Source organism: Octopus bimaculoides, chromosome 6, assembly GCF_001194135.2.
Source record: "Octopus bimaculoides isolate UCB-OBI-ISO-001 chromosome 6, ASM119413v2, whole genome shotgun sequence".
Classification (NCBI taxonomy): Eukaryota; Metazoa; Mollusca; class Cephalopoda; order Octopoda; family Octopodidae; genus Octopus; species Octopus bimaculoides.
The window spans coordinates 96,055,246-96,074,015 of record NC_068986.1 but is presented as its reverse complement, the minus strand read 5'-3'; the positions used below and the strand labels follow the sequence as shown (position 1 = coordinate 96,074,015).

Below are 18,770 nucleotides of genomic sequence, written 5' to 3'. Positions count from 1 at the left end.
TACGTTATGAGTTCAAATTCCGTTAAGGTCAACTTTGCCTTTCTTTAAGTACCAGTTACGCACTGGGGTCGATGTAATCAACTTAATCCCTTTGTCTGTCCTTGTTTGTCCCCTCTATGTTTAGCCCCTTGTGGGCAATAAAGAAATAAGAAACACATCTAGGTAAAGGGAAATATTACCTCGCTTGGAAATAAGTGAGAATTGATTACAAGAAGGGCATCTGGCCATAGAAAAGCTGCCTCGATAAATTCCGTCTGACCCATACAAGCATGGAAAAGTAGACATTAAACGATGATTTTATATGTATGTATGCATGTATGTATGTATAGACATATATTATGCATATGTATGTATTTTTGATATGTATGTCATCATCATCATCATCGTTTAACGTCCGTTTTCCATGCTGGCATGAGTTGAACGGTTCGACTGGGGTTTGGGAAGCTAGGAGGCTGCACGAGGCCCCAATCTGATCTGGCAGTGTTTCTACAGCTGGATGCCCTTTCTAACGCCAACCACTCTGAGAATGTAGTGAGTGCTTTTTTCGTTCCACCGGCACAGGGGCCAAAGGAGCTGGCATCGACCACGATCGGATGGTGCTTTTTACGTGCTACCGACACGGACGTAAAACAAAAATGAGCTGAGAGAAAATAACTCAGTGGCTGGTGTCATAAGAGTGTTTTAAATTACATACATAACTTCTTTATTCTACATGCATTTATTTATGTATATATGTATATATGTATGTATGTACGTACGTACGTACGTACGCATGCATGCAAGAATGTGTAGGGGTTGGTGGGGGAATCAAAGCTAGACAACTAAATCTATACATAGCGAACTGGTGAAGAATCATCTGATTTTCTGCATGATTTTGTCTTAAGACTCCAGGTTAAATGCTGACAATGAAAGTTAAGAAACCGTGATCAATTAAGTCGATTTACGCACCTTAACTATGCATATTTAAAAAGTGATCACATTCTTTTATGTGGGTACATAATATGATAGCAAAATATTGACTTCAGGTGTCTGTATTCATTATGTACCTACCTATAGCTAAATTTATGTTTGACTAAGAAACAAGGTCAAATCTGTAGGTAGTTACTACTCAAAGAGTCGGTTGAATGAAATTGTTTGCGTTTTCTCGTTTCTAGTTCTTGCTGAAGCCTGGTAATATTAAAGACTAAGTCGGTAACGATAGGGTTCGAGCTCGAAGTCGTGATGTATCGAATTTGTTACAATAGTTCAGCGTTCTATTTATCAGTTATATCTCGAAATTGTAATAATAAATCATAAGAACTTCTTCGGTATTTGTCTACATACATGCATGTATATATACATATGTGTTTAATAATTAGTAACCGTGATTACAAGTTACTTAATGACCTAAAGGTTCCTGACTGAAACTATAAGTCTCCTTAAATATTCCCAGCTACAAAGAACACACAAACCATATATATATATATATATATATATATACATACACACACTCCCGTTATCTATAAGTCATCTACCCTCTATGTCTATTTCCCTATTAGTTTGTTGGTGCTATCTCTTTCTTAGACATTTTGTGCATTATAATTATTATTATATCTGTTATTCTCTCCTGTCTTTCCTTCTTCCTCTGCCCCACGCCTCTCTTCTCCTTTATTCTATCCATTCTGTTATTCTAAGCTTCGTTCCTCTTTCCTGTTTCCGTTTTCGCCGTCACCACTCCTACATTTTTACTCACCTCTCCTTCGCCTTCAATTGTCATTCCTTCTCTCCCCACCCTTACAGCTAACTACACTTAACAATTTACACATATACGCGTTGATAAACACACACATATACATATGTTTTTGGTATATATATATATATAGAGAGAGAGAGAGAGAGCTATATATACTAGAAACATCTGTGTATGTGTGTGTATACATATTACACAATAAAGACAACTGTAAAAAAACTGTGTGTGAATGTATAAGCAGTAGTTTGACAGTGTGTATGTATATCACATTTTAACTGTGTAAACTATAGTCATAGTGTGTATGTGTAATATATACACACTGTCAATAATGCGTAAGTTTTTTTTTTTTTACACTTGCGTCAGTCTACTACTGTTACTGCAACTCTCTCCCACTCCTCATTCTAACCAACCAATTCCCCTTCCTTCTTACTCTTATTCCTACTTCTCATCTCTTGTTGCCTTGCTGCCGCTACTCATCTCCTACCTCCCCTCCTACTACGGTTGTTCTACTATTAGTGACGTCGTCTCTGCTTTCTCTCCCTTCGCCTCTCGTTATCCTCTTATACAGTCATCTCTGAATCTAACGTGTGAAGTGAGAGAAGAGGAAAAAGAGTGAAAGCGAAAGAGAAACACGGAGGAAAGAGAGGAAATTTACTTCTGACCTAGATTGTTAACGCTGCAACGAGAATTCGCGAGAGTTAGCAACGAAATATATTGCGTAGGAATACACTGTAGGCCCGCTATCGTTAAGACAGGAGGGAACTATTTTTTTCTGTCCGGCTGGCCTCCCAGCAATAGTTGAAATTTCTGTAGCAGTTTGTGATTCACTCTTTAATCACTCTAAATCGTCGTCTTCTTTCAATCATCAGAAATGTCGGATAGGGAGCAAATGGTTTACAAGGCCAAATTGGCTGAACAGGCTGAAAGATATGACGGTATTTAAATTTCTTTTGTCTTAAAACAACAAAAAGAAAATACATAATTTCGGTTTGTAATGGATGACTGGAAAATCGAGAGCAGTCCATCTCTCACTCCCTCTCTAAATCTATATGTATTCCGTTTCTCACGATCTAATTCTCTCTATTATTTCAGTCTTTCATATAAATATATATAGCCATGATCTTTATATAATTCTTTCTGTATATCTATTACATGTTATATATTTCAATAATCACCCATCTCTGTGTATATAATATATTCACTGATATTCCGTTAGAACATTAGAATATATATTATATTACTTTCTCTTATATCTTCATATATATGTGTGTGTGTATATATATATATAAATAGCCTCATTTTTACTTGATATATTCAGTGGAAGCTGCTTATTGTGATCGCTTTGTAACGGAGTTCTTAATGATAACAATAACCGAATGCAGAGGGTATAACATCTTGAGCGTGCTTGAGACCCGCTAATTTTTTTTATAACAGTAACCCTTTGATAACTTCATTTGATTATAATAAGCGGTTTCTACTCTATACATACATACAAATTATATATATCACTTCCCCCTCTTTGTCCATCACTGAGTCATCTATCACTTCGTGTGTGTGTGTCTATTGTATATATATATATATATATATATATATATACACACAAAATGTATGTAGTTCAAATAAATTGACCCTAAACTTAAGAAAATGAAGTGTTGGTTATTATTTATTATTAAAGTAATTCCTTTGTAGATTCTACAGAAAGAAAAGATGCTTTAATTTTTTTTAAAATCACTGAATATGTCTTGTTTGTGTTGAATTCCATTTACATTAGATGTATATTTCATATATATACATATAGTTCTATATACGTGAGTGTCTACACTAACCAACAGACCTGTCTATACGACTAGATGACACTATTTCTGAAAGACCTGAATGAACATCACGCCCTCCTCCTCGTTTCTTCCTTTATAGGTGTCTCTGTTGGTGATTAATATATATATATATATTTAAATCATTAAATTTGAAGTACCATGCTTCCTGTGTAGACGAGACATATTTCATTGAAATAACTGGCAAAAAAAAATCGTTCTTGTTTCCTTAGGAATCTTATCTTTTCTAAGAAGATGAGAAATTCGTGTCTTAGATATGGGATCGACAGATACCATGTATGTATGTGTGTGTGTGTGTGTGTATATATATATATATATATATGGGAATTTAATTCATGTATATCAATTAAGGTGGGTTAGATGTATAAGCATTTAGAAAGAGGCGGTGATCAGTTTTACTATATATTGAATAATGGGAATCGGTTTTTTTTTTAAATGTTCATACGTTTATAATTTTAAATCTAAAATGTCGATATAGAAACAAGAATTCTTGCTTGGATTTCATTGTTTGTTATGACTTTAAAACGGTTTCTGTGATGCCTAGAAATATATTTTGAAAGATAACGTACGTATGTGTGTGTGTGTATATATATATATATATATATATATTAATAATGAGAGAGAGATTTATAGATTGATATCGAGAGATATATATATATATATATATTGTATTTGTTAGTGTGAGTGTGTTTATATATATGTGTGTGTATATAATTTTATTTGCATAGGTGTTGTAATGAGAAATGTAATGTAGAAGCTCAGCTGAAGCCAGAGATAACTCCATCAGTTGTATGGCCCGCCATGTTGTATATGATAGCTATGACTCACACAGGGACCATGGTACTATATATATAAATGTATGTAGTGTTTAAATAGGATTTTTTTTCTACTTTACTCGTTCTTGGCTGATTTAATTTTAATATTAGTTTGTCGTAGTCTTATAGTATATGGAAGGCTCTTCCCACCACCATCACACTACTAGCTTCTTCCACTTCTGTCATGTTAATTACAACGCTGGCGCTAATGTGTAGATAGCGATAGATGGATGTAGCTAGTATTTACGGTGTATATATATATATATACATGTATGTATGCATACATACATACATATAAAAGTAAATGCCTGGTTTTAGTATGTGTATGATTTTTGTCAACCGTTTGTAACCGCCTACTCTTGTAAGATGGTGCGCGTGGGTCTGAGAGCGTCTCTCGTTCTAGAGGTGTAGGGGGAGCGTCTTTCACTCTCTCTCTCTCTCACTCAGATTAACTCTTTCTTCCTCTCAATCTTTCGTTTACGTGTGTGTGTGTGTGTGTGGTGATATTACGATGTATATATCTTTATTGATTTCTGTTCCCATCTTTTTAAACGGAATATTTTCTGCGAGAAAATAACATTCCCCCCCCTCTTTTTTTAATGTTTAATGCAGCTGATGATCGATTTTTAAAAATATAGAAATTTTGTTATAAAAAGATTTTTCGTTTTATCTAATCTGTCGATTCATTTTGTAGTTTAAAAAAAACAAACCCATAGTCTTTTACAATGGTTTTCCTTGCTTTGGTATGTCGGTAGCGTCTTGTCCCCATGCTTTGCTTGAATTGGAAACATGTCTCTCTCTCTCTTTTACTCTAACAAAGAGGGGGTTGTTTTAAAGCAAATGTCAGCCGCTAATGTTATGTACGTTTGGTGTGTCTATGTGTGATGGTATTTCTGCTTTAGCTTGGTTACATGTCTCTTTTTGTCTCTTACTGCTATTATATATATATACCATTTTGATTTCTCTCCTTCCTTTATGCCAATATAACACACATACACACACTTCACTTCAATAAATATTTTAAAAATGAATAATTCCCACTCTCCTATCGTTGTTTCTCTCTTAAATATATGTAAATGTACCTTTTGAATTCCTTTTCAATCGAGCTAATTAATTTATATTTTCTATATTATTTGTTCATCGGTCCATATTCCCCCTTCTGTGACATTTTGATTTTAAATGTTTTTGCTCCATTGTCGGTGTTAAGCCATAGGTCAGCTCTGGTCCGGCACACCTATGATGAAAAGCATTCTAGATTGTGGTGTGTGATTGGAGATTCAACTGTCATTTCTAGCATGCCGATCGATTGCGATTCTTCCTCGTTTTGTTCCATTTGTTTATGTATATATTTCTAAATATGTCCCCTCTCTCTATAATGAAATTATGTTAAATTAATATTTTAAAGCACTTAAAAATAAAAAAAAAATAACGACTGCCCGATTGGGACTTCATTATATATGGCTGTTATTTTACCGATATGTAAGGCATAATTGCAGATAGTTTGTTTCCGTGTCTGTGTGTATAGTCATAGACACTCGCTCAACCTTTAAATTCCTGTATTTTTTTTTTATATGCCTTGCACCTAACTAGACTAATCGTATCCTGCTGTTTTAATCTACCCCATGCGTCATTATAATATACTTTCTCTTTTTACCTATCTCAACTATAATAATCTTCCCCGTTTGAAATACAGAAACTCCCAGTATTTGTCCCTTGTATTTTGTTTTTATTTCACTCATTTTATATGACATGGTTAGTGATTGTTTTTGTGCTGTTACTTGGATTAGTGGCTTCAGTTAGGTTGAAATTAAGACTTTCATGGCAGGGTTTGTTCTCATCATTAAAGACTTATCGTCTTTATTCCTGGAACTTGATTGCACCACGAAACGCTGCTGCTGTCCGGTTTTTCCTCTCATTTCTCTGCCATTTATTTCCTCTTCTATTTCATTTTTCTATTGAGTTTTGTTTCAGCCCATCCATCTATATTATAATCTCGTCTGTTTCATTCACTATTGTGCCATAATTTCTCTCTGCGTCTCTCTCTCTCTACCCCTCCCCTTCATGCTGTCATCAACTGTCGACTGAACGAAAATTTAAAAGAATAATTTTCGTGATTAAACTGAAACTACTACAGTTACTTACCATCATCATCGCTACAACTGTGTTCAAAGAAATGATGCTGTTATGTCTGTTTAACAGTTGTTGCTTCTTCCTCCTCCCCTCGATTTCTGTGTGTATATAATATATTTATACATAACCACCTTCTCTCAATCATTTTGTGAGATCACATGTCAGTCTTTACGAATGGTTTTACAAAAATTGCTAGTTTCTTGTACGTTAATGTAGTATCCCATGGTATTATCATCAGATTCTATAGAATAAATCCTATTAGGGGTTCATTAAATTGATTGTCCCCACCTTAATTTGAAGTGTGCTGATAGAAATAGCTATTACTATTATATTGGTGTTTACTTGAAAGGCTTCCATTAAATGTGAGCAATTATGAAAATGCGCTACGTAATGTAATGGTCTTCTATTGTCCAGATCGTCTCGTTGCTTCCGATACTCTTCAGCAGAATTTAGTCATTTAATCAGTATTGTTGTTCGATTACGCTGAATCGAGTTTGCTTTCATTCCTCTGGGAGGTGAGCTAGGGTAACTTAAAAGTACCAGTAATATTACTGGTGTCGGTGTGATTGACTGTGCTCATATTTCAATATCCTTATCGTTTCTAAATGCTGGCATAAATTGAGAATTTTTAATGCAGTTTTTTTTTTTATGACCGGATGCCCTTCCTGACATCAGACTTTTGATCGTCTGTTCCAACACGCTGGGAAAAGACGTGTCTGTGAAGACCTGTGTGCGCGTATGTTTGTGGTAGAAATCATTATCATAATTATTATTGTTGCAGCAGTGACCATAAAAACAAAAAAAAAACCCAACTTTGAAGTCATTGTTTAACGGTCTTAGCATTTTCTATGACCCCCCCCCCTCCGTTGTGATCAAACTCTGCTGGGTTTGTTAAAATAAGCATCAATCGTTAAGTCAGCTACCCCACCTCCGTCTGCTGCTATATGTGACCTAACACATATAGCAGTAGTAGTATTGACCTAGACCAGTGGTTCCCAACCCTTTTAATTGAAATGAGTTTTCCCACGGACCTCTTGTAATATACTTATCCTTATGTATTTGTATCTGTGTGTATTGAAATTTTGAATTTAATACTACCATTGCGGAACCCAGGTTGAGAACCACTGACCAAGCAGACGTTTTCTGTCCAAATCCTGCTGATGTCTTTATCACTCTAGAGTTGATAAATAAATACCAGTCAAGGATGTAATCGACTAACCTCCCCCAAAATTGCACGTCTTCTACCCAGAAACAATTATTGTGCTGTGGAATTCGAGCAAATAAAAAAAAAGTAAACTGTTTCATTGTCTTTGTTATTTTAATCTAAATGAAGTCAACACGACTTATTAAGTTGATAGTAAGAAGAAAAAAAGGAGGGAGAGCTGGTGTTGAAATTAATGTGATCACTTCTTCATACAGCTTTCTTAAAAATAACTAAATCTTCATTATTTTTCTTAAAATTACTAGTTCTATTTAATGACAATCTCCCGTATAAATTAGTTACTATACAAGTCCTATATCTGCGATGATATTATATTAAATGTGTGTTAATGTACCTGCTCTCTTCACGGTTTTGGTACAGTAGCTACTAGTGGTGCAGCTACTATTACACTGCTGCAACTAGTAGCAGTTTGACTATTGTCAGTGGAATCATTGATATATCACCGCCACATTATTACTCTCAACATCTTAGGCAAGAGAGGGGGGTCGTAACGACCACGATAACACTGATAAAATGTAGAATTCGTTTTCATATCTTATACATTATATCTCTTTTTTTTTTTTTTCCTCATCACTTCTCCCTCGCGTCACACAATAGCAATGTAGGCGGGTTCTAATTACAGAAGAAATATGTCTTTAGGATGGAAACTGTTCTCAGCACTGCTGAAACATCGTTTCACAATCTTTGTGTCTCTCTCTTCCTCCTGAACCTTCGAGAGAAGGAAAAAAATGGCTGGCTGGAGTGGAAAGAAACAGTAGTAGTAGTTTTATTTAGTCTCTTTATGACAGTTTCTTGCTTCTGCTGTAAAACTAGCTAATCATGTGGGCAAGACTTATTTTCTTTACAAGGTCCACTCGAGAAGCTTGTCAAGATTTAATTGTATTATTTAATCTCTCTCTTGGAAAACATGCAAACCCTAATTCTAAATTTGAAAAAGCGTTATGTATTCGAACCAAATATGTCTATGGAGGCCTTAAAATATGGGCTGATATGGACACTGCGCTTCAACGATGTAACAAAACAATTATCATTATTATAATTTAAAATGGCGGTGGAATGGCAGAAACGGTAGATCGTCGGACTGCGTTCTGAGTTCAAATCTCGTTTGGGTCGACTTACCCTCGCATTTCTCCCGGGTGATTCAGCCGACCATTCTTCTCCCTTACAACTTCGCATCTTCCCTCCTTCAAAACTGAGACGCTATCATTTTTGATTAATTCTTTCTGTAACTAACTCGCCCGATTCACAAAACCATCTATTTTTGAAGTGTTCGTATATAAATTTAAACCTACTGTCATATTGTAACGTTCCAAAAGCCAGATTAACAATAGCAAGTTATTTTACTGAATCTTTCTTATTTTCAAAATTTATTGAAATGTGAACAAGAAATGGATTCAGTTATTTCTGAATATTTCCCAAATTGATTCCTGAGGTCACTTCCAAATACGTAAACTAATAAGTACCTTCGTTGCTAGAAAGGCATCAAATCCTCTAGCTACATTTTGACTGATTTGAGTGGGGTTTACCCCTAATTAATTCACTTAAAGACTTATTGAAATAAAATTCATTTTAAATTTATACTTTTTTTTTTACTTAACGCTGCCTCCCTCAGTGTTTTGCATATAGTTCCGTACTTTTCTCCTAAATTTAAAGGATGGCATATTCGTTGAGACGTTTATCTAAAACGCAAAAAGAAAAGAAAAAGTGCTGTATATGGTTTTTAAAATGGTCACTTGGTTTGTAATCATAATCGTGACATGTAAGAGATGTAAACGGCTGGATTTTAGTTGCGTTTATTATTTTACTGAGAAATTGAGATTTTTAAAAAATGTTCTAACTCATTTTAGGTCCAAACGTATTTTGATGAATTTATTTAATAAAAAAAAAAGGCCTTTAGTTTAACTGCACGACGTAGACCCAAAAGATAGGTCTATAACACGTATTAAGTTGGTTTTAAGTCGTCTTCAGTTCCTCTATAAAGAAACGAAACTCAATCATTTTCAACTCTTTGTTGACAGTTGGGGTGCTCCTTACACATTTTGATGGTTGGGTATTAACCCTATCCACCAAAAACATTCAAAACAAAGGCTTTTAACATTTTTTCATCGTTATTTTTTAACGATTTACGAACCAAAAATCGTTTATTTGATGGTGTACTTAGGAACTTTGCTTAGGTTTTTGAATTAAAAAAAGAAAGACTTACAAGATAATATAATCTCAAGAGGAAGATTTTTTTTTTTTTCCATTTAGTCTTAACTTTCCCTGTTTTATTATTTCTAAATGAAATGCCAAAATAAGATATAACTTATTACAATTGCTTATGTTGACAATTTCAATCACTAACTGTTTCCCCCTCCCCTTAATAATTTCACATTTTTATTGATATTACTACATACATTAATGTTAAACTGCGACTGGTGATATAATCTATTCGAAACAACTTCATACTGCAAACTGAAGTCACTGGAATGTGGGGAGGGGGGGGGCACATTCCGAACAATGTTATAAATTGTCTTGCTGTTTGAGCGTACTGGAATCTGTTTAAAGAACATGGGCGAAACTAGAGCTATTAACCACGCTCAAATCAACCTCTTCTTTATAACACCATTTTTGAGATTGATATAGTGTCAAACGGTATATTTGCATATTAGGCGTCTTGGGAAATTTGCTATGATTACTCATGTTCTTAAGATATATATATTAAGTATTTTACTTGGTTCTGTTGGCTGAAGAGAAATTTTAAGATTAAACTCGATTGTACAGGTGACCAACCATGAAGTGTACAATTTATATAGAGTTCGTTGGTTATCCTTCGGTTTATAGTATTTAATGAATCTTACTGGCAAGGTTTTAAAAAAAATACATTTATTAAATCACTCATTATATGACATAATCGAAGTTGTGGACTAACTATAGTATTTAGTTATGTCATTAAATTATAGACACACAGCTATGGGGGATTGCTTTTTATCGTGATTCAGCTTTTGCATATATGGGTTTATTTAGAGAGTAATAAGAGCAGATAGAATTAACATTTCTCTGATCATGTTCAACATCTAACTGTGTCTAGTTAACATACACATTATAGCTTAGCTTTTAGTCAGACGTTCCATTGTTGGTATTACAGAGGCTGCTTTGAGAGACAATGTGGTTATATGTTAAGCTGAGAGAAGAAAACAAATCATTTTGTAGATATTGAATTATGTTTGGCCATCTAAATTTAAAACAAATGATAAAGCTTAATTTATGTGGCTGTAAATTAGAACAAGAACATATATTTCTGCCTTGAATATAACAAATACCTTGTTTTATATAGACTGCGTGTGTGTGTGTGGTTTTCTTTCATTGGGAGTCATGAATAAAATATAAATTTGTGGAATCTGAGTTATATATATAGGTGCTTGGAATTTTAGAAAAAATTGCATTCCAGCTTCGGTTATAAAGAATTCTCAAGTTGCTTTTGTTAAATTGATCATGTCTTGTTTGCTGGTGCTATAAATTAATATTAGTTTAAATTTTCTCTTAAAAAATTATCTTAGATTCTACGAAATATAGTGTTATGTTAATTATTCTCAACATATACCACGAAAAGTTGACCTTGAAGTGTAGTTTCACTTCCCTAATTATAAAGTTTTACATGCTCTAACTTTTAATTAAGCATCGATGTTTTGAATTTAAAAAAAAACACTAGCATTTTTATTTGGAATTTGAACTTAGAAAAAAGTAGGCTGGCACAGCCATGTCAGAGACTGCATAATGTTTAGCTTGATGGAATTTACCTATGAATCATGGTTAATTTGGCTCTGTTTTTGACAGGCTTCTGTAAATCTAGATAGAATAGGCTGATTAGGTCAGCTTGTAGCTTAAATAGTTGGTATTTATTTTTCTACTCTACTCTTCTTTTTTTATGTGGAATTATTTCTGAAGTACTAAATTGTGAAATTTTATGTATTTCAAGTCTCATTTAAAACATGAAACATTTAAGGGAAAGAATTCAATTTTATCTGAGTGTATTGGTTTTTTTTTTTTTTGTTCTGTCTGGTTGTGTAAATAGTCATGTCACCTAATAATATATGAAGAGGTTTCATGTTATAACTTGATAGCTTCATTAAATATTGATCTCGACTACATTTATTATATGACCTGTGTTGAGACATTCGTTTGCTTCATTTTATGAACTTTACCTGTTGCATTTTTGTAAAATATTCTAAAATGAATGGGTTTTTTTTTTTATCATGAAATATATACTTTGTAGTATTTTCTCTTAAAAATATTTCTGCCAAATATTTTTCTTTATGTTTGTAATGTGATCTTCCTGATGAATGTTAAACATTCTTGTGTGTTTGCTGTGTGTGATTTATTTTGTAACCGCTAAATTGAGGGTATCTTAAACACTAAACACTTTCACTGTAAAGTGTGATGTGTTGCAGTTGTTTCATTCTTAAAATAATTTGTTAAGGATAAAAGATTGATATTTTTGATAATGATTTAATTAAACTAAACGAAGCTTCGTTTAATTTTTGCGGTTTATGAAGCTTAATGTTTCTTAATGATCAGTTTAATAGTTCTATGAACTGTTTCAATGAACTTTGTAATGACTTTCAGAAAAGTATAGACATGCATCACAGCTCCAATGTTACATGTAGCTTTGTGCCTAATGTGATGTCCTTGCATTGCACATTTAATGATTCTGAGAGTGTACATAACTGAGTATAGATATAAAATTTGACAGTAATTAATTGCAATGGAAATAGTGGCAGTATGTCATTAAATCTGACATTTGATATATAAAAGCTGTGTACAATTTGAAATTAAAATTTTTTTTTTTTTTTTTTTTTTTCATCTTCTTCAGAAATGGTGGAAAGCATGAAAGAGGTGGCCGACCAGGGGATTGAATTATCTGTGGAGGAAAGAAACCTTTTATCAGTTGCATATAAAAATGTGATAGGTGCTCGTCGAGCCTCCTGGAGAATTGTCAGCAGTCTAGAGCAAAAGGAAGAAGCTAAAGGCAGTGAACAGCGAGTAAATTTGATTAGAGCCTACAGAGAAAAGGTAAGCTGTCTAAATTGTTTTGACTATATCACTTTACTGACCAGCTAATGTACCTGAGTAATTTTATGAGATACTCTTGTGGCTTACCATTTTATTGCAGTAGGGTCCAGGTAATAATTTGGTAAGTGTCCTCTTGAATCTGCAAACTTAGAAAAACGAAATGAAAAATGAATGTGACTTAAGCAGGTTTCCTAAATTATTAATAGTCCCCCCCTCCCCAACACAAAAAGATAGTTCATAGTGTCATGTGATTATCACAAAATGTTTGGGGTGGAGAGGTTTTGTGAAAGATATAGAAAAGCTTACAGTAGTTCTAATATGATTCCTGTCACTCTTTACTCCATTTCTTTGACCATATACTGAATTGATTGGAACTTCTCTAAAATAATCTAATCCAACCCATACCAGTATGGAAAACGTGTTAGGTTGAAATTGAGTAAATTCTTTCTTGAGCATGTATTAATTGTCTGTACTGTACCTTGATCTCTTCTATTCAAACTGCTTTCTCATATTTACACAATGGTAATCAGAATTTTTATATTCACTCGAGCTTCTGTCACCACTAACAAAAAATAAAATGAATTTATTTATCATTCCAAAGAATTTACTCCAAACAGACATGTGAGGGAAAAGATTCTTAAAAATAAAAACATTTTCAGACCATTTCTGCCTTTGTTCAAATTAAATCCAAATAACATTTTATCTGTTGATTTATTTTAATGTTGACTATAAAATTTACATTCAGTCTTATCTTTTAAGTTTGTGATAAAATTTACTAAAAGCATTAAACTGTATTTAGTAACCTCTGTAATCTACTTGTAACCTTTTTAAAAAAACTTTATATTGAATATATTTAGGGGGATAATTATTTTAAAAAATTACCATTCTTAATTTTTGTTTTAAACATATTCAGTTTTCAAATGAAATTTTCATTATACTGAATTTGTGAGCTACAAAGTTTCAGATCATGTTCATTTGTACACTGGATGCTTAATCTTGACGAATTCATAAAGATTAACATTTCTTAAAAATCACTGAAATGTGGCTGAACTGATTTATTAAGAAAATGCTATTGATATTTTATTTATTAAATTGTGTTTCTATTGCATTGTTCAGCAAATCTTAACTAGTTTACAGCTATATTGATTAAATATCTCCAAGATAAGTGAGATATTTAAGTGGTGAATAGTTGTTTCATCATCACTTGCTTATTGAAATTGGCTGAATCATTAATATTGATCTTAAAGATATTTAATCATACACAATGCTTTATACTCAAAATTCAACTAGTTCAGTTAGAGTTGACTTTACATATCATTGCTCTGGGGCTGTTGATAAAATAAAGCACCAGTCAGTTGTTTGGGTTAATATAATCAACATTACACTGCTCTCAAAATTGAAACCTTGTGATTATTATTATTGGTTAGTGAAACACATCTGAAATGCTGTAAAACAGTGCAATCCCAATGTTGACACCAAAATAGTAATGTTAATCTCTGTTTAACAATTGCTTAATGTAATTGGTTCATTTCAGATTGAAGGTGAACTTCAAGATATTTGCAATGATGTTTTAGCTGTTTTGGATAAGAAACTTTTAACTAATGCTTCAACTGGAGAATCTAGAGTGTTTTATTACAAAATGTAAGTATGTCATATTTAGGTTTCTTGATGTACATGCATTCATGCACACACTTCTTTAACTTAAACATGTGGTCATTTGTAAACTTGAGGTAAATAGTGAAGGAAATTACTTCTCAATATTAAATCTAAATTTAAGGCAGTGAACTAGCAGAATCATTAAGCAGGCTGGGCAAAATGCTTAGTGGCATTTTGTCCTCTCTTTACATTCTGAGTTCAAAATCTACCATGGTTGATTCTGCCTTTCATCCTTTCGGGGTCGATAACATAAGTACCAGTTGAGCACTAGGGTCAATCTGATTGACTTTACCCCTCCCCCAGTTGCTGGCCTTGTGTCCAAATTTGAAACCACTATTAGATCTATTTTTGCTGAACCTGTTTCTGTGATTTTTTTTTTTCTTTTTATTGATATGCTTCAGTTTTCTGCTTTATTGTGGGCATTTTAACATGAAATATTGCATAGTGTATGTATGGAACCATATGACTATTAGCATGACTATGTTATCAAAAGGCCCCAAAAAAATATTTTTAATTCTCCACAGCATCTTGTACATTTTATGCTGTTTCAACTTTGAAAATTTTATCTGTTTTAGGAAAGGTGATTACCATCGCTACTTGGCAGAATTTGCCACTGGGGAGGAGAGGAAGGACGCTGCTGACAATAGTTTACTTGCCTACAAGGCGGCAAGTGAATATGCCTTAAAGGACCTACCTCCCACCCACCCGATACGATTAGGCTTGGCACTCAATTTCTCTGTCTTCTATTATGAGATCTTCAATACACCTGACCGTGCTTGTCGATTGGCCAAGTGTGCATTTGATGAAGCAATTGCTGAGCTGGATACGCTGAGTGAAGAGAGCTACAAAGATTCCACCCTTATAATGCAGCTACTGAGAGACAACCTCACTCTCTGGACATCAGATATGCAGGCTGAAGGTAATTTTTAAAATCCTTCTCTAATTTATAATGCTTTTATAGCTAATATTTCTGATGTACAGAAGGATTTTCTCTCTCTTTTTTTTATTATTTTTTTTTTTTAAATTTTTTAACAAAGTTTAGATCTTCTTCATAGAGCCCGACTATTAAAAACTAGGCATAATTAGAATAAGATCTTACATCAAAATAGAAATGGAAGTTAAGGAGTTAGTTTCTTTGAAAACTCAGAATAACATTGCAGTGAAAAATATTTCTTTACATCACACAGGCTGGACTTTGTTTTTAAAAGTGCACGTATAATACTTGTAGTTTAAGGCCTGTCATTCTAAATAATCCTCGTTTAACGTCCATTATATATATAATTATAGATCTGTTAGACTAAATGTGAGTACATAAGATTTTCTAGTTTGTAATGATTTTTCTCAAAATCAGTAACTAAATTGGTAGTAATTTGTAATATATAGACATTTCAAGAAATGAAGTAGTGTCTTTGACGACTGGGTAGCAATCACTAATTTTTTTTCATACCAGTACCAAATATGCTTTACATCATCTGGTACAAATGTTTTTTAAAATGAGATAATGTTTGAAATGCTAAATAGAGAGAGTGGCAGCTTCCATCAAAGATGATGGGAATCCTTAAAATTGCTTTTTGGCAAGCTAAATGAAATCTGAAATTAAGTTTTATGCCTCTTAGATTTTGAAGTGGTACTTAAAGATAAATGTGACATTTTGATGCTCATGAAAAGCATGGGTGATTATGAGTTAGGATATAATCATTTTCTTCATCTTTTTGCTTTACCATTTCTATTTTTTCTTTTCCTTACTGAGATTCCTGTTGTTGCATTGGATAATTGTTACACACACACAGGTGTAGGCATAGCTCTGTAGTTAAGATATTTGCTTCTCAACCATGTGGTCTTGGGTTCTGTCCTACTGTGATAAATGTCTTCTACTATAGCCCCAGAGCTGATTAAATATTTGTGACTGGATTTGGTTGGTAGAAATTGAAAAAAAAAAAAAAACGTGTATGAGAAAGAGAGGCAGATACAGTGAGTCTATGTATGTTTGTGTCTCTTTGTCTTGTCATATGATAGCTGTAAATGAGTGTCACTGTCATGAAGCATTGTTGCTTGAAGATTTTTTTTCAATTAATATTTTATCATTTACTTGTTCCAGTCAATTAGACTGCGGCCATGCTGGAGCACTGCCTTGAAGAATTTTTAGTCAAATGTATTGACCCAGTACTTGTTTCTTTAAAGCCTGTTACTTTTGCTGAACTGCTAAGTTACAAGGACATATACAGACCAGCAGTGGTTGTCAAGTGGTGGTGGGGAACAAACATGCACATAAACACACGCACACTATATATATACACACATACATACATATATACTACAAGCTTCTTTCAGTTTCCATCTACCAAATCCACTCAAGGTTTTAGTTGGTCCTAGGCTATATTGAAGATGCTTACCCAAGGTGCCATGCAGTACGACTGAACCTAGAACCATGTGGTTGGGAGGCAAGCTTCTTACCACACAGCTGTATCTGCTCCTAAATTCAAGCCCCAATATCCCTTGTGACAGGCTGGCATACTTACCACTATATTACTGAGGAATGTCAATTTTGATTATTTCCCTTTTTCCCCACTCACTATATTTAAGATTTACAACTTCGATATGCACAAGCATGTCTGTAGGAGCTAATGTGACTGTGCTTAAGAACTTGGCTTTGAAACTACGAGGTTTCGTCTTCAATCCCACTGCATGATTCCTTAGGCAAATTTCTTTTGCTAAAGCCTCACAATGTGTTGTAAATGAAATTTAGTAGTTCGAAACTACAAGAGTCTGTTTATGTCTTGGCATCTCTTGGGCAGTGGTGATGTTTGTTCATATCCTGCAGTTTAACATGTGAAGACTACTGCAGGCATTGATTGTAGAAAGGATGTAACCACCATGTATCCAACCCATGCTAGCATAGAAAAATGGTTGTGATGACAGCAACAATGATTATAGGTTCTGGAAGTGTCTTCAGATTTTGTTTCATTGACAAATAATTTTCAAATGTCTTCCGTGAATGAGTCCACATTTGGTAAAAGCATAAGAATGCTTACTCTGATGGCCTTTTAATATAATATAGAAAAATGTGAAAATTTTGAGAATTCTGCATGAAACATTTTCTCTGAAAAAATTAGATAAAATATACTCTTGAGTTTGTATATAATAAAATTAAGTGTTAATGTTTTTTGAAGTTTGGTAACTTCTTTCTGTTTGTTATTTTGAATCCACTTTTTAATGCCACTAATAGTAAAGGCAACTGTTTAGTTAACTATTGTCACAATTTAGTCTTGGCTAAAATAACTGTTATTAGAATGACCAAATCTTTATATGTCTATTACTACATCTAATGTGTCCTTCCATTTGAAATATAGAATATAACTAAGGTAAATTTTGCTGTTACTATTTCTAGTGAATCAGGTTAGACACTGGTGCCATGGCTGTTAGTAGGAGGGTTGTTGATATAATATTATTGTATTGAAGCTGGAGAAATAAAAACTTAACTGCAATAGATGCAAAAGGCGTTTTGAAATGGACAAGCAACTGGAAATTGCTCGTTGAAAGTTAATGGTAATGACAACAGCAACCTTGTATGGTAGAGTAAATTTGACTAAACTGCTAATCATTTCTTTCTCTTTTTCAGATTGTGAACATAAAGCTGAGGGGCAACCAGAAGGTGAGACAGAGGAAGTGTCATAAACAGCAACCCATTTAGTTGAATCTATTTGCACATGAAACAGAATAATAATAATAATGATAATATTAATAAGAATAATATAATAATAATAATAATATAATAATATTGGTCTTCTTGTCACTCTCTCTGGCCATGACTATTATCATTTTTCTCTTGTACATTGTTCTGTATTGATATGTTATCTGTATAAAAGTGACCAACCAAACCATGTCCATTATTTCATAGCGCTACCAAAGGCCAGTCATGACCATATTATGAGTGGAAGAGACATGCATGCTAGTGCATGCACACACACACACGCACACACACACATATGCACACATACACATAGTGAAAAAACAGTGTATTCTCTTATTCTTCTGATTTGTTTAGTTGTTTCTCATCTCTCTCTCTCTTTTTTTAGAATCTGTTCAATTTTGTCTCCTCACTCCCTTCCATTTCATTGTCTTTCACTAAGCTAACTTAGCTCTCTTTTAAGTTTCTTTCTTTCTAATTAAATAATTAAAAGAGAAAAAAAAAAAAGTTTGTCAATCATTTCTATTCTGGCTAAATGTGGACCAAACCAGCTCTGTCTTTCAGCCAGTGATAATGTCACACTTTTCCCCTCTATCCTTTTCAATAAAACTTTAAAATTAAAAAATAACAATTAGTATTTGTTAAG

The 18,770-nt window shown here is 33.5% G+C and overlaps 1 protein-coding gene across 2 annotated transcripts in view; it reads left to right on the top strand.

The window, feature by feature from the left end:
* Positions 1 to 2,328: 2,328 nt before the first annotated feature.
* Positions 2,329 to 18,770, top strand: part of LOC106871476 (14-3-3 protein epsilon-like) — a 19,083-nt gene continuing 2,641 nt past the window's right edge. Inside the window, 6 exon segments of one of the 2 annotated variants that reach the window (NM_001323787.1) lie at positions 2,412 to 2,664; positions 12,581 to 12,780; positions 14,315 to 14,421; positions 15,012 to 15,355; positions 18,056 to 18,077; positions 18,079 to 18,152. In NM_001323787.1, coding sequence (NP_001310716.1) covers positions 2,601 to 2,664; positions 12,581 to 12,780; positions 14,315 to 14,421; positions 15,012 to 15,355; positions 18,056 to 18,077; positions 18,079 to 18,127 — 786 coding nt within the window. In that variant the 5' untranslated portion in view covers positions 2,412 to 2,600 and the 3' untranslated portion in view covers positions 18,128 to 18,152. 2 annotated transcript variants of the gene reach the window in all.